We start from the raw sequence: 16,080 nt of genomic DNA, 5'->3' as shown, positions 1-16,080 counted from the left end.
TGCAACCTAAAAGTGTATATAGAAATCTGGAATGGGTAGTAAAGGTGAATCCATGTTCTCTGAGCATAGGAAGGTGGTGCAAGTGATTAGTACCATGGAAACAAAGGGCCATAGGCATAGGAGCAAGATTTGAGTAAGACTACTTAGAATATGTAATCATACCACGGACAATGACAACTACTCTTTTATGTTGTACTTTTCGTTGTATCATTTTGTATCATGGAAAGGGGGAGATGTTTAATTTTCATTTAGGTTCTCTCACGGTTATACCAAGTGGGGACCTTCACCTGCTTTGCTAACGGTGCCATCAATTATATCATTCTGATCATGGCCCTTGTTGAATAGTGTGGGCTGGAGGGCTCCAGGTTGGTTAGACGTCAGAAGCAGACAAGGTTTAGAGGAGGAGCCTTCTAGGGGCTTCATAGTGGCATTCACTTGATTTGCACAACTGATTATGATGAAGGCACAAAGAATTTCACCAGTGTGATGGAAGGTATTTTATGGACCATGATTACATGACGCAACCCTGTAATGGAGCTATCATCATCCCAGACACACTACACAGAGGAAATTCATCCATGGCATTTGGGCCCGACACTCACCTTCGGACCTGGCTGAGCTGAATGAGGCAGGCAGCCTCTCGTCTCAGACAGTTCCTCATGGCCGCCTCATCAAGAGCACGTGGGATGTACTTATTGAAGTTACAGTAGCTGCAGCGCCGCTCACAATATGGCCACTAGGAAAAAAATGGGCAAAGTCATGTCTGAGGGTTCGCAGGCCTCTCCCTTCTGCCACCACATATTCACATTGGTCTGCCGGGAAATCAAAGGCAAGACAAAGCAAAGCACCCTGTCCATTTATGACAACCCTACCCATGTTAACCCAAGTTTTGCAAGCCTCAAGAAACGATTTTGAAGTGGGAGTACTTAACTCCCTGATTTTTGAAGTTGATAGTAAAATGATATTTTACGGAATTAAAAAGTAATTTCCATTACACACTGAGGTCGTTTTTAGGTGGGTAAAAATATATTTGAACGTTAAGACCAATATATTTTTTATAATGCATGCTTCTTCAGGCCTAGATATTGATGAAAATTAAAAAATACCAGTTTGTTTACCTTAAAGTTACTCTTCGGATCAGGCACTTATAACATCAGAGCGCCTCCTTTTGGCACTTCTCTACTTGTGCCACAGATCCGAACATATGCAGGGATCAGTGTGGGTGGAATCGAGAAAGGCTTCCATTTGTCTGTTGATTCCTATTTTCTATTCAGTGTATTTTTACTCACTATATTTTTATGTAGGGAGTCTAGTTCTGGGGAGTAAAGATGGATGCTACTCTGCAGAGAAGATTGGATGCATGTGTCATCCAAAAGTACTTTGTTTGCCTTTCAAACGTAGCTTTGTTTCCTTTAATAACGTGTGCAGGCCCCCCACTGTCCTCTTAAAATTAGATCACTGCATCCAGGTTCTCCTTCACAACTCAATTATCCCGGCCAAATGGCTATCTGGGTTTCATTGGTACAAGCGTATGCACGGTTGACACACATGGACTCGTTTGGTGCATGTGATCCGCCCCCTTGACTCCTGGTAATCCTCCTTCCCACGCTACTTGTGCCTTTTTTTCCATTTGATTCTATTAACATCATACATACACATATAATGGTAGCATTACCTATAGTTTTAGTAAGCAATTCAGTTATCTTGTATATATTGACTGTCAATATGTGATTACTGCAAAGCTAACATTTTCAAATTATACTTTATAATACAAAAACAAAAAAATAAAATTGCTTATGCAATCAAAACAAAGCAGTACTGGTGTCACACATACCATGTAAAAGCCAATGTACAATATTATAATAAAGAAAAGGACGACCTATCATGTGGTCTGTGATACACTCCTGGATTATCATTCTGGTGTACAAAATGTATAAACGGTCCCCATTGCTCAAGGAATTTTGGCATTTCCCCTCTGGAGCCAGCTTCAATTTTGCACATTGCTATTACAAACCAGAGTTTCGCCCACCTGGCCTTTGTATGTCAGGAGTTTATGTGTTGGTGTGTGACTGTAAAACTAGATGGTCGCTCCATAGTACCTGAATATGGGGTGGGGGTGTTAGCAGGCCCTCTTCAAAAAATACGCTATAAGGGTGTGGCATGCAGCATACGCTACTCCTTTTACCATTTCTTCTAGGTGGGACCCGGCCATGTAGGAGCTCAGATTTTTGGGTGGGGATTTCGCCTATTTATCAAAACTAATGCTAACATCTCGGTGGATGGTTAGGAGTGTGTGCTCTATCACAAGGTTAGCAATTGCGTGTCAGATGTTTTCTGTGTAGGCTAGGCTGTATGAAAGTGGTCTGTAAATCAGTAGGAAGGAGAGGTTGGTCTGATAATTGTGAGGTGGATCAGGAGACCTTTAAAGCTCTGGAGGTTTGTGTGGTCTAAAGTCAATATTGTTTGGTGCTCTTTGTGTGCCATGGTGAACCCACCTCCTCTTTTATCAATCCAGTTCAGCTGAATGAGTTTGAAGTTACTGCGGATGCCACAGATCATCATTAAAGCAACCTGCGCCATGCAAAGCGGGAAATGTTCACACAGTCATCCACCTCCTGCGTGACTGTCTTACAGCCCCGTGCACACAAGGCCTGAACATGGTGCCCCCAATAACAGCCTTTAGACTTCCTATCAACTTACTCTGAGTTCCCGCTTCTTATCACCACTTCTTTGTTGAATACAATATGTAACATACACACACTCCGTCTTCTCTCTCGTTCTATTTATCTTATTGACAGAAGGGGGTTTCTAGGTATTCTCTCCCAGTGACTTTACCATCCACCTTGTCTCTTTCCATGTGATCAACTTATCCTCCTTTTTGAAATTCTCACACTGTCCCTGCGATTCACCTCTATATGGATCTCTGATGCGCTGCCACTCATACTCGCTCTTTTCCATGCCCTGCACTCTACCCTAGACTATGCCTGTTCTATTGAAGTCTACTTCTCGCTTTACTGGGCCATTTCCGCTCTTTTTCTTGCTCTGCTTCGTTGTCCATATGTGTTCCCTTTTTCTTTTCCGTGTTTTTCTGAACTACTCTCCCACTCTGATGTGATTAACACAGATCTACCTATCATCCGTGATTAGCCAGCGTCTCAGGGCTTGTATGCTTGAAAACTCTAGAATTCTCATGGCCTGAAATAAATTATAGTACACTGGATTGTGGCTGCTGCCTTTGCTGGGCACCAGAGCAGGGGTAATTAGGGAAAGCACTTTGACAGACAGGCTACAGAAAAATTGCTCTGAGTGGAAATTCCACATGGCTCCCACTGGGGTACGTAAACACTAAACACCTCTTTGTTAATGCATTAGAAACCCCAAATAAAGCTTCAGTTAGATCTCCAAATCAGTGGCTTATGTCACAACAATTGAACACACACACTAGTGACACGCGGAAAAGCGTTTTAAACGGTCTAATTTTCCTAATGTGCTCTTATTTGACACACACAAAGAAGGGGTTGAATTTATGTGGAATTTACCATTTTCTTCTGTCATGTATATAAGAAGCAGGATGCCTGGGTTAACCAATATGAAGGCAATCTTATCAAAGTATACTATTGTGTGCCTCCATGTTTTGCAAGTACATTCGCAAAACATAACTTTGCATTCTGCAATGTGTGTTCTTCAATTCAAGATGGGGTGTGCGTGGGATAACGGCTGCAAGTATACTCCTTTTGCTTAACATTTGTATAAGAATGTATATTTGTGACAATCTGTTTTATCAGGATATGTGTGCTGTTTAAGTATTATTTTGATAAAAGGATATTCTTGAAAGCCAAACATTAAAACATATTCCTATCAATTAGAAATCATGTGATCAAGTTGCAGACTGGTCTCAAATCCCAGCTTCACATGACAGAGATTATGGGCAAATAAGTTTATCTCACTGTGCCTTATCTGCATTAGGTTTAATGAAAAGTGTGCAAGTCCTGTTTTTGCACTGAATAGATAATTATTAAACAGAACAAATATGTTCTGTTGTTTTTAGTTATTAACGTAACAGGATGTCTACCAAGATGGAAATACATGAAAGATTGATTGATTTGTTATTTATTACGCACCTCTACACAAGTGTTTTAAGGCGCAACAAGGCAAGGCAGGGGGAATAAAGTAAGGACAAGACAATCATCTTACTAGGCCTCACGTCACTGAGATTGTGCAAGTGTGCAACAAGAAGTGCAGGGGGGAAGGTAGATGCTGACACTAAGTTGCAATCAATGCATTTATATTATTTCAGATTCCTCCGTACTTAGAAATGTAAAGTATATTTGAAATGAATGTATGTGTGCATAGAATGCTATGCATAAAATATAAACACAGGGTTACACAGCCAATCTGCGCAATGGCAAAGTATTTAATTGTACATATGATCAAAACAAAGCGTAGCCGACACGTGTTTCGACCCAACGGTCTTCTCCCAGGCTGTGTTTGTCCATATGTGGCCTTCTTTCTTCTTGAGGTAACCTATTGCTTATGTTAAAGATAACCCAATTCTGTTTCCTGTGTGAACCAAGAATGTTGGATTCTTGCTGTGCTGAAAAGCGTTCCCGTTATAATTCTGCCTTGTAATTGTGGTTCGGTAAATACACACAGGAAACAGAATTGGGTTATCTTTAACATAAGCAAATTGTCAACAATAGGTTACCTCAAGAAAAAAAGATGGCCATATATGGACAAACACAGCTTGGAAGAAGACCAATGGATCAAAAAAGTTGTCGGCTACGCTTTGTTTTGAGCATATGTACAATTAAATACTTTGCCGTTGCGCAGATTGGCTGTGTAACCTTTTGTTTATAACTGGACATCGTGGGCACAGGTGTCCAGCAATATATAAACATCTGCTGCCGTCACATATTCTTTAGTGGAAGTAGTAGGTCTTTTGAGTACTTTGGTACAGACAAGCGCACTGAGTTCTGGCTGGTTGCCCAATTTAGCTTTGCCTATGCATAAAATAGATAGCACTGCCACTGCCCGTGCCCCATAGGCAAAGACAATTCCCTGGAGCAAAGGATAGACATTTGAGCCAAATTGCATATTCACAATGCATTGCACATCTGGCTCTGAATTGGAGTTGAACTATAAGTGATGGCGACTGGGTACGATGTGCACTTGGCTGAAAATGGCTAAATTCTCACAACATTCCCCTTTATTAACATGCAGCGGAGCAAGGGCACAATTTCAATTACATATGAGAGGATTGGGGTGTATGCACACCACAGACATCAGAAATCTCAGGGTTTTTTTATTTTTTAATGTTTATTTGTTTTAGAAAATAATTTAGATAATTTAATTGACATCGCCACATAAAAATAACCATTTACATTTGAGTTTATCTAGTTCATTCTTTTTTGGTCTCAGCAGTCATTAGCATGGTTTAATCTTAGAATCATAAAAATGAGTTTCTATTCTGCCACATAAGCATGGTCGTAACATCCTCAGGGACAGTCTACTTCTGCCTTTAATAATATTGCTTTGATTAATTTTAACACTTATAAGCATAGGCTCGTATTTTCGCCCATAATTATCCATTCCCACCACTCTTGGTCCAGCGAAACATAAGCCATTTTCTGGGTTTTCTTCAGATGGAGGGTCCGTAGGGGAACCAAGAGGGGGCAAGCTGTTACCCAGTGAACTCTGGTCTCAATTAAGTTTTTGTTTTTACAGAACCTACAGTAAGCTTCTTTTTCCTGTATTAATTTCCTCTCAAGAGCTATTTCCCTAGTGTGGATTATATTCAGTCTCACTAGTAAGAGGAGATCATGATATACCGGAGGGGGAATTTTTTTTAATACATATAGCGGTAAATCATTTAATCCTTTCTTTTCACTGGTCTATGAGGATCTTGATTTCGTTTTATGATTGTGGCAATCCAATCTTGTTCAGCAATTAATTTTTTGATTTTCATGGGGTTGTGGAGTAGTTCGTCTTCACACAGGTCACGAGATTTCATTATGTTTTGCATTTTTAAACGCCATGTTTTGAGTACTGAATCTTGTGTGTTTTCTAAATCAATGAAAAGTTCCATTGGTGAGTCCGCTTCTGCTAACTTGGTTTTTCTAGAGTGCAATTATTTTCCATAGTATTATGCTCTCTAGTGATTGTATTTTAAGTTCATAGCGGATCACTGCCATCTGAAGGGAGTTAGGTAGTCGGAGACATTTTCACCAAAATAATCCTTCTAAGCATAGCCATATTTCCGTGGTAGGCAGAGCAGGCCTTCTGCACCGTAGGTCAGGATCGCCACTACTTTTTGGTGATAAAACGATATGAGGTTGCAAAGAATATCTACCATATTTTTGTAGAATTTTGACTCCTTGGGCAGCTAAGTGTTTAGTTTTTATACGCAGGGATTGATCATGTGCATTTTCATTGCCGTTTTTATTGATCAGCACTCCTAAATAAAGCATTGCGTCCACGACTTCCAATTTTTCGTCTTTTATCCGCAATGTATGCATGTTATTACTCCAAGCTTTAGCTGTTGACATCTGTAGAACTTTTGATTTCTGTGCATTGATCATCATGTCATTTAGTTGTAGGTATTCGTAGAAGCAGGTTATTCTTCTTTGTAACCCTACCTGTGTGTAATCTAAGAACACTATATCGTCCACATAGAGAATCCATGGGATTTCTTTTTCGTTTATATTCTGTGGAAAAGCGCGTATAGCTTTTTGTGGTATGCTCAGGTCAGCAACTAAAGAGGAATGCTGCTAGTGCACATCCTTGTTTCAGACCTCTTTGAGTCGCGATTTTCCCAGAGAGTGTTCCTGAGTTTGCTAGTCTTACTTGGACAGATGTAGTTGTATATAGAGCACGAATAGTGCCAAGAAGACTCCTAGGACAGTTCCACCTTTTGAGTTTCCTCCATAATTTTTCTCGATCAACACAGTCAAAGGCTTTTTCAAGATCTAAGAATCTTTTTCAAGATTCTATAGATTTTTGATTTGGCTTCTAACGCTTTGATTTTCAATAGCCCGAGTATGAATATGTTCAATGATGTTCCGATCCCTTTTATGAATCCAGTTGGATCCAAGTCTAGAATTCCTGAGATCTTCGCCCATCGAGTTAGGTCACTCAGAAGTATTGTCGCAAACACTTTACCTATTGAGTCTAACAGGGCGATCGAGCTGTAGTTCTGGGGGTCTGTTATATCCCCCTTTTTGAAGATCGGTACTATTATGGCTTTGCACCAAGACTTGGGTAGCCGTTGGGTGGATAGCACTTGTTTGTAGATCTACCTGATAATTATGCTCCATTCCTTAGGGTAACTTTTCAGTAGATGATTAGAAATCTTATCAGGACCTGCAGCTTGCGAAGAGCTAAGTTTCTTTATTCTTTCTTCCACTGTGAATTGTAATAGTCCAAGATTGTTGTATAGTTGGAATTTCAGGATGTTGAGGTGTTTCCGGCACTGCAAAAAGATTGGTATAATGATCACACCATTTGTTTTCGCTAATTTGTGCAAGCATATTGTCTGATTTAATAGATCTGCCATTATTGAGTAATTCCCACAAGTCACGGGTATTAGACTTAGCAATGGCTTTTAGCATTAATTCAGCGTCTGTTTGCGTTCGCTGGCTTTTGGTCACGATCAGCCAGTTCTTGAATTGCTGCTTTCTTCGGCGGAGTGATTCTCTCCAGCTAATCCTTCTGCTTTTCTTTATTGCACGAATATCAGCTCACAGAGTTTTTTTTGTGCATTATGTACAATTCCATCATAACTGTGGTTTGTAGGATGTGCTGTATGAGGTGTGCACGGTTTTGTAAGATCTTTTAGAATCCACTTATAGTCAACTTGATTATTATTTCTCTCTGTTGCTTGATTAAATGTATATCCCATGGTAATTATGACGTTCTTATTTACTTTCAGTCTATTTTGCACCAATGAGACCTCTACTGAGTCCACATATTCTCATTGTTTGTGAGCTTCCGTTATTTCTAGGGCTGTTGCAATTAGGTCATGATCGCTCGACTTCTGGGGCTTAACCTCAAAGTATTTAATGTAGCTTTTTAGTTTTCTTGAGATGAAAAAGTAATCAAGGCAGTAGTGCTTCGTGCCTTGACTCCGCGTGCAACTGCCTGGATAATCGCCTGTGGTTTGGCCATTGAGCATATGTATGTTCCTTATATTTGCTTCTTGCTGCCATTGACAGGCCTTTCCTTGTAGGTCTTTTAGTTGTTTTGGATATCCTTTGTCATCTAATAGGTGAATGTTAAAGTCTCTGCATACAATGATCTGGGCTTCTTTCCATCCACTTAAAGCCTGGTCAATCTCCTTAGATAATGCAGTAACAAAGATATTTCCAAGGCTCAAATTTGGGCTCCAGTAGACATTAATTAATATCAAAATTTCTATTTTATTTTTGTGTCTTTCCTTTGGAGATGTATGACTTGTATGTATGGGTTGGGGCTGTAGTGATGGGTAGTCTGGTATTCTGAGTCTACTTTTATCAATGTTAGTAGCAGGCCGATGGTCTTCCCATTGGGCCTTTGATACCTGGAGTTAATTAAGACTCATAGCCATCACAGGCAGGGCAGTTCCTCAACCAGGTTTCCTGCATACATATCACGTCGTATTTCAGGAGATCCTTTCTTTCCTCTTTAAACAGGGATTGGAAACCTCTGGTATTCCAGCTGGCTAGACAGATTGACCAAGTTGTATTCTTGGCATCCGTCTAGTGGGTCTTCTTATTTGCCAAAGCATGCACAATCCAGTTCCATGTATTATAATTTTCGTCCGCATTCTCCAACCACTTGCTTTTTGTTATTGCTTATTGTGAATTGGATTTTGCTTAAGTCTTGTATGTCCCAATTTCGGCTCTTTTCTTGATGTCCTTTGTTTCCTTTTATTCTCATTTGTGATCTATTCTCTGTTTCTCGTTGGTGCCGGTTAAATAGTTGGTCTTGAGTAATTCTTTTAGATATATGGGTCAGTTTTGGATTTGAATGTTGTAAAGATCTAGCTATGGTGTAATTCTTATAATTCCTCCTTTCAGCCAAGGTTTTGCTCAAGTTATCATGAGCGTTTTCGAATGGTGGCGTTCACGCCTGTTCTCTTTTCTTTTAGTTATTGGTCCATTCGCTCTTGGTAATTGTACTTCTTTTTGATTGATAGTTATGACATAGTCTTGAAGCTTATAGCCTAAGCGGCGTAATTGATTTGTTTGGTCAAGGATTGTCCTCTTTACTCTCCTTGAAATTGTGTGTAAGACCACTTTGTCAGTTGACTTTTCAGAGATAAATTCTACAATCTTAATGTCTTCATTAAGTATCGATCTTAAACTAGGTAGTTGTTGGAACAGGTTCCTCACTGTTAACCTATTCAGAATGGGGGCATTTCGACTTTTTTCCATTTTTTCCAGATAGAGTTTTAAAGTTTCTTTAGTCTTCAGTGGACTTAGATCAAAGGAGTTGGGCCATCTAAATTGCAACTCTGAGATAGACAGAAGTTTCTTTGCTTCTTTTACTTTATTTCTCTTTTGTTCCAAATTTAACAATAGTCTGGAAAATTCTTTCTGTTTCTAAGGAGTTGTTTCGTTTTTACTTTTCTTTTATAAGCTCTTTTTTGCTGGGAACTGCTGTGATCTTAGCAGCTAGACCTTCAATTTCAGCCCATTCGGCTTCAGATAAATTATTCCAATGGCCATCCTCATCCTCTCTCTCAATGAGTTCCACTAGATCACTAAGACAGGTTGAGTCTTGCAGAGACTCTTGCTCCTCTTCATCTACTGTCAGCACATCAGGAAACATGGTCCGCTTTTCTTCAGTTTTTGCTGGCTCTTTTACCGTAAGTGCCAGTTCTTGTCTTACTTTTTTGGCAGGTTGTGTCATCCCCAATTTCGAGGGAGTTTTTAGGTTTCTCAAAAATGCACGAGAGCCAGTAGCTTTCTGTTTCTTTTTTTGGGATGGTCTGATTTTTAGATTTCTTTTTTTCATCATTTTATTTTTCCCACTTGAAGTAATTTTCACTGGTACTTGATTTGAATCACTTGTTATATTTATTGAAGTTTTATCATTAAAGATTGAGAAGATATTCTCTGACATCTTTACTTCAGGATTTTTCTGTATTGAATCAGTTGAAATAACTGTTTGTATCAGTTTATAAGTGGCCACGCTTGCTTCTTTTCTTAAGTGCTGAGTTGTGGTTAGAGTTGGTTCCTTCCACATAGAGCGCATCCATCAGCAGTTCTCTAGGATTGCCTCCATTAACATCAAATTATCATTTGCATCTCTTTTGGCTAGGTCCGGAAGTCGATATTGCCAGATTCTTGAAGTTTGAAGACATATTTATGGAAGGGCAAAATGGGCACTTGCCCCAGGGTCCCACCTTGGAGGGGGCCCCACAATGCTGTCTGATCTTAAGAAGTCAGTTCACATTGTTTACAAACTTAACAGCACACGTTAGGAAATGTTATGGTGTGCTGTTTATGGCGTGCTTCTGAGGCTCTAAAGACTAAGGGCCTGATTCACAGGATTGTTTTATAATGGCGCAATCCCATTGGAAACCATTCTGTGAATCAGGCCCTAAAACTATTGCCTCTCTGTTGTTGACAAGGGCATTTTGCTTTGATCAATTCTTCCATTATGATTTCTGTGTTCATTCTAGTATACATCATTTCTGGGTTCACTACGGCACAACTATATTAGCATTCTCACCTTTCTATGGGGATTATATTGGTCATGTGCAATAGCCAGAGTTGAAATGCATATTCATAAATATAAGTGCTGCGATGGAACAGAAGATAGCTGTGTGTTAAGCACTCCTTGCAGAAATCTGTGTTTATATGCAAGATTATGAATACCAAATTACAGCGTCGGCCCAGCCTTTCCTATGTCTGAAGTTGATAAACATGCATGTGTATGTACTTCGTTTTGTAGCACAGCAGGTGCTAGTATCAGCAATGTATCTGCATCAGATGCATTACTATGGTGAAGGTCCGGAAATTGGTTTGTTCAGATGGGGAGTTATAAACCCTAAGCAGCCACCTCTAATGAGGAGCATAAATGTTAGTCTTAGAGGTGATTAGGTAGCCAAATTCAAGACTGTGGAACCAAAGTGTCAATGCTTGTATCCTGGTTTTGCCAGCAGACGATACAGTGATCCTGGACGAATCTTATATCACTCACATTACTGTGCTGTATTCTGTGGGAAGGTTTGCCTTCTCACATGCTGGTGCCATCGCTTAGCCCATTACCTAATCTTTCTTTTTATGTAGGCCATTTGCGTGGAAAGGGTTCTAGTCAGAGGAGAGCAGACCAGATATCAGAGGCCTATGGCAAGCATATTTTAAGGTATGCTCATTTGACACATAAAACAGGTTTCCTTTTGTACAATTCAAATGTTGTTATACATATTTATAAATAAAAGTTTCAGCTGTGTTTTGGGTCTAGTTAAAGCTTTAAAATACGAAACTGAAAGCCAGTTCAAATCTTTTAAGATCACATCAATAAGTATGCTGGTACTTATGTACTTATCTCGATGATGGAGACAGTGAAGCTAGAATCATTCCCATTTAGCATGATATGCTTATAATGGTTTGTATTTAAACATTGACATATTGGGTTATGTGATTTGTATACTTTCCAAATCAGTTCTATAAAATGGGATTATTTAAAGTCATGGTAAGAACTGGAAAGGAAAGTGGTAAAGTGCATAAATTGCTGAGTGGGCACAGATCCCAACTTCACTGCCCAACCGATGTGTGATCGTGGGCATCTCATTTAATCTTGTATTGCCTAACCCGTCATAATTGCCAGTCCGTAAAACATTTCAAAATTGTCACCTTTCAGAGTGAGGTCATTCTCAATTTATGATCTTCAAAAAAGTCTCACTCACGGGTTCACTGGCTATAGTGTTGCTTTCTCTATAATACTAATGAGCACTAATCTACAGCACACTACAGCAGCTTGTTTATTTGCTCTCTAATGGCAACACTACATGAAAACAATGTCCCTCTTGTAATCTCCAGCTGTCTGGATATAAACACCTTCCCGTAGCTTCTAATCGTCATCCACCTTCTATGCTCTGGTATGTGTAGCTTTATTACTCCTTGCTGCCAATTGGTCTCCTGCATCCCTACTTGATTATTTTTACCTGCAGTGAGGCAGCTGATCTTAGTCCTCTGTCTATTCTGGATTATGTGCACCTTTTTCATGCGTACTGCCTCCTGCATTTATGTTACGGACAGTATACCTTCCTCGTGGCTGCTACTGATGCTAGAACACAAGTCATGGACTGTTACTGTTCGCTTTGAAATGCTACTTGTTCAACATTCCGATTACAGCAAGAATGAGGGTAAGGGGACTGAAATGGAGTAACCTGGCTTATTTTAATCACTGCGAGGCAGCATATCAAGATGTGTGTTATGATCGCGACGAGTGGCGCTCAAACAGATATTCTGGATCCATTCATTTCTTTGGTTCGGTGGAGGGAAGCACCAAAGGTGTCTTTGCCCCAGGCCCCAAACGTGCTTAAAATGGCCCTGAATGTAGGCTGGTCTGGCTTAAATGCCTGATGAGAAAACCTATTTCTATCATACAAGCAGACAAGAAGGGACAATTGTGCCAGAAACAGATGAGTCGACTGTGTTTTAGGCAGTGGTATTCAAACTTTATCATACCAAGGCCCCCCCCCCAGCCCCACCTTGAGTAAAAATGTGTTTCTGGGGCCCCCCAGCTAAGGGTTGGCCCCCCTAGGGGAACCAAAGGATGTCCTGGGGGGGTAGAGGGCCACGCTCTTTAAAAGCAGTCACCTTAATCCTTTTTTATATTAAAAGCAGTTATCTTAATCCTTTTTTCAGAGAGTCTGCCCCCGCCCCCATACTTTTGTCCACCTAGGGGCCAACCCCCAAATTTGAAGACCACTGGTCTACGGTGTATGCAGGGGTGGACTGGGGTGTAAAATTTACCTCTGGCACCAATGAAAAAGTGATCCACATTTGCAAATGGAAATTCATGCCTTTTGTGACAAGACTGTTTCAGTGGTACCCAAGGGGGGAGGGGGGTTGATCAAATGTGATGCAAATTGTGCATTTTAAAGAATATTAACTTAGTTACATTGGCCAAAACTACTAGCCGCATGGTGAAGTCACTTATCAAACTGGCCCACATGGGCCAAAAAAGTGGCCCACTATGAACAAAAAAAACTGGTCCACACCAGCATTTTTGGTTTTTAATTCGGGCATTCCCAATAGGCCAGTCACAGCCTGGGTACATGTGCCTGATGATTTGTCAAATGCCAATACAAAAGTCAAACTAATGACTTTGTCGTTACGTGTTCGTCTTTGTGTTCTGGGATTCACGGCATTGCAGTTATCTTGGGGGTGGGAGAGCAGGAGCAACACAAACCCGAATGTTAAAAAAAAAACAGGATTGGATGTGGAACTGCTGACAAGTGCCGCTTTGGTGAATCGCACTCACATGAACATAGACAGCGGCCTCCAAACCCTTCCCCGGCGGCATCTTCTGTCCATCTGCGCCACTGTGCCAACTACACGCGGCCGAGTGTCCCACATTTCTCCCATAACGACAACTGAACTGGGCACAGACTAGGCGTACCCAGCAGAGAGCCATGATCGATAGGACGTTTAATAATCCACAAAAGATGTGACCGAATGCGGACAACTCAGGGAACATTCAAAGTCGGGAAACGTCAACGTGATCGCAAAAATAAAACAAGCCCGATTTCCATTGGAAACAAGTCCACGACAGGCCCAGCCCACAAAAGACAGTTTCATGATAAAAAATCAAAGTAAGAATGCAACCATCTGTGTGACGTCTGCCGTGAACGACAAGTAACTCGTGGGAAGGGAAACTCCAGGAACGCAAACGGCCGGCGCGTGTTCTTGTTTGCCACCGCCCAAGAGGAACGAAGCAACGCACATGGGAAAGACTGGTCTTTAAAATTAACTGATATTAGCGATCAACAGGGGCAAACGAGAACAGTGCTACATTGATACGTGACTGAAAAGGGGCATCTTTTTTTCAAAGATATTCAACAGTCAAACGTGTCTCCTTCTAAAGTCTCTTGAAAGTGAAATAAAACATATCCCAACAGATCTCTAGGCGTATTCCCATCTCTGTTAATATTTCTCCGTGATTGTTCCATGGAGGTCCCAGGTTTAAATTAATTTACGGCAAAACAGCTCAGGGGGTCATTGTGCCGTCTAGTTCTGCAGATATCTGGACGTGCCCAGCAGATCACAGGTTTAAATCCTTGTAATATAGCCCAGCATGTTACAAACTCCCCATAAATTTGGGCAAAAGAAAAACTTTTGTAGGCCACCTTCCTTCAACCAACCCGTGGCAGTGGGAAAAGGGGAACATATTACAAAATAGAACATTTTCAAACCAGCCCCAAATTAGTTATTGTTGCGCCGTCCACAGCTACCAGCATGGATAGGGTGGCCAACTGTCCTGTAATTTGCCGGATTGTCCTGTAATTGGGGACTGTCCCGCAGTTTGCCGAGTGGCGCTGCGGGACGCGGGTTGTCCCGATTTGCTCGGTTTGAGCAGAATTAGATATGCTGGGGGCTGGGGCTGGCCGCTGCAGGGCACTGTCTCACAGACTAGCTGCCACTTGCCAGCCACTGCTATTCCCATTCGCGGGAAATGTATGTATATGACCCGCTCCTATAATAGGAGCGGGGAGGGAGGGTCATATACATACATTTCCCGCGAATGGGAATACCAATGGCTGGCAAGCAGCTAATCTGTGAATAAGAATCCTATTGCACCTCAGCAGCTGCGGGTGCAATGCATTGATTCTGCCCGGTGAATAACACTGACGTCTTGTGTCCCGCAAAAGGATCTCACAAAGTTGGCCACCCTAAGCATGCAGCCATATACCAAGTGTTCATGGCAGGTGAACAGGTGCATAGACACACGTGTTGCTGTAGGTTTTGTCCTCATTACGAGTTTGGCAGTAAGTGGAAAAAGTAGTAATCCATACATGCCGACATTTTGTCAGAACTGGGCGGAGATGATTTTGTAACAGAAATCGGAGAAGTGAATTTTCCCATTGGATTTAATTGAGGATAACAATATTTTAGGAGGGAGAATAACAAAAAATAGCATCATTTTTGATGAAAAAGAATCGTGAGTCTCCCGCCCAAATTGGGAAAGTTGGCATGTATGGTAAAGAAATCATCTCCTTTACCAGTCTGCCGAATTAAGGGTCGCAATAAATGGGCGCTAACTCCTCCGTTGGATATTAACCCCGGAGGAATTAGGGCCAGCGGAATTACAGACGAAACCCGATGGGTATTCCCCATGGGGTTAGTTCGGCGGGACAGCTATCCTCGCTACTGCTGAAGCTTGTATCTGTGCTTCAATGCTTTGCCACAGGAACTCCACCACACTGTGGGCATAATGCATGGCATGTCGCAGCTCACGTTTTTTATTGTGATAAAGGCATGTTTCTGTACAGCTGTCCACCTCCCTAACATCACTGCAGCTCTGCATTGCACTCATGTCACATTGGTTGCAACCCAGCCATTGGAAGATGTTCAAAGACCCTCGCGGCACTGATTAGATCCACTCGCCCCTAACGCTGACATCACTAGACGCTCATGCCCCATTTCACAACGCCAATGCACGTCTCATATGAATGTCCTCTGTGCGCAATGTTTTGGTGTGTCTCCATGGAAATGCCATGAAGCCTTGATTCTTAACGTGTAACCAAACCATTTCTGAGCACACAGAGTTGGAGTTTCTCTTTCCTTCATGTCAGTGTATTTCGTTTCAAGCTTTTCTGACTTGTTTCTGCTCTTTTCAGCTCTCTGCCAAGTACTGAGAACAGGTACTTAAACTGCCTAAAATCAATTAATCCAGTAGTCGCTTTTCATTTCTTATATTGTGTACAGAGGTCTTTACCAAACCATATTTAAACATGTGTCCATGGGAATTTGTACAGTTTGAGAGTATTAATCTTGCCTTTTTACGATGTGCTTTTGTGACATTGGCTGTTTCTTTGCTTGTCTTTCTTTAACATTCAATGGTCATGGGAAACCTCTTTTCATTGCT

General features: G+C 41.2%; 1 protein-coding gene across 1 annotated transcript in view; it reads right to left on the bottom strand.

Moving 5' to 3' along the window:
* Positions 1-13,715, bottom strand: part of RSAD1 (radical S-adenosyl methionine domain containing 1) — a 218,393-nt gene extending 204,678 nt beyond the window's left edge. The window contains exons 1-2 of the mRNA XM_069654886.1: positions 13,477-13,715; positions 603-736 (exon numbers count right to left, since the gene is read on the bottom strand). Coding sequence (XP_069510987.1) covers positions 603-736; positions 13,477-13,692 — 350 coding nt within the window. The 5' untranslated portion in view covers positions 13,693-13,715. The remainder of the gene's footprint in view (positions 1-602; positions 737-13,476) is intronic.
* Between the last annotated feature and the right edge of the window lie 2,365 nt (positions 13,716-16,080).

Source organism: Ambystoma mexicanum, chromosome 3q, assembly GCF_040938575.1.
Source record: "Ambystoma mexicanum isolate Mex_15411 chromosome 3q, UKY_AmexF1_1, whole genome shotgun sequence".
NCBI lineage: Eukaryota > Metazoa > Chordata > Amphibia > Caudata > Ambystomatidae > Ambystoma > Ambystoma mexicanum.
This window is presented reverse-complemented; position numbering and strand designations above follow the sequence as displayed.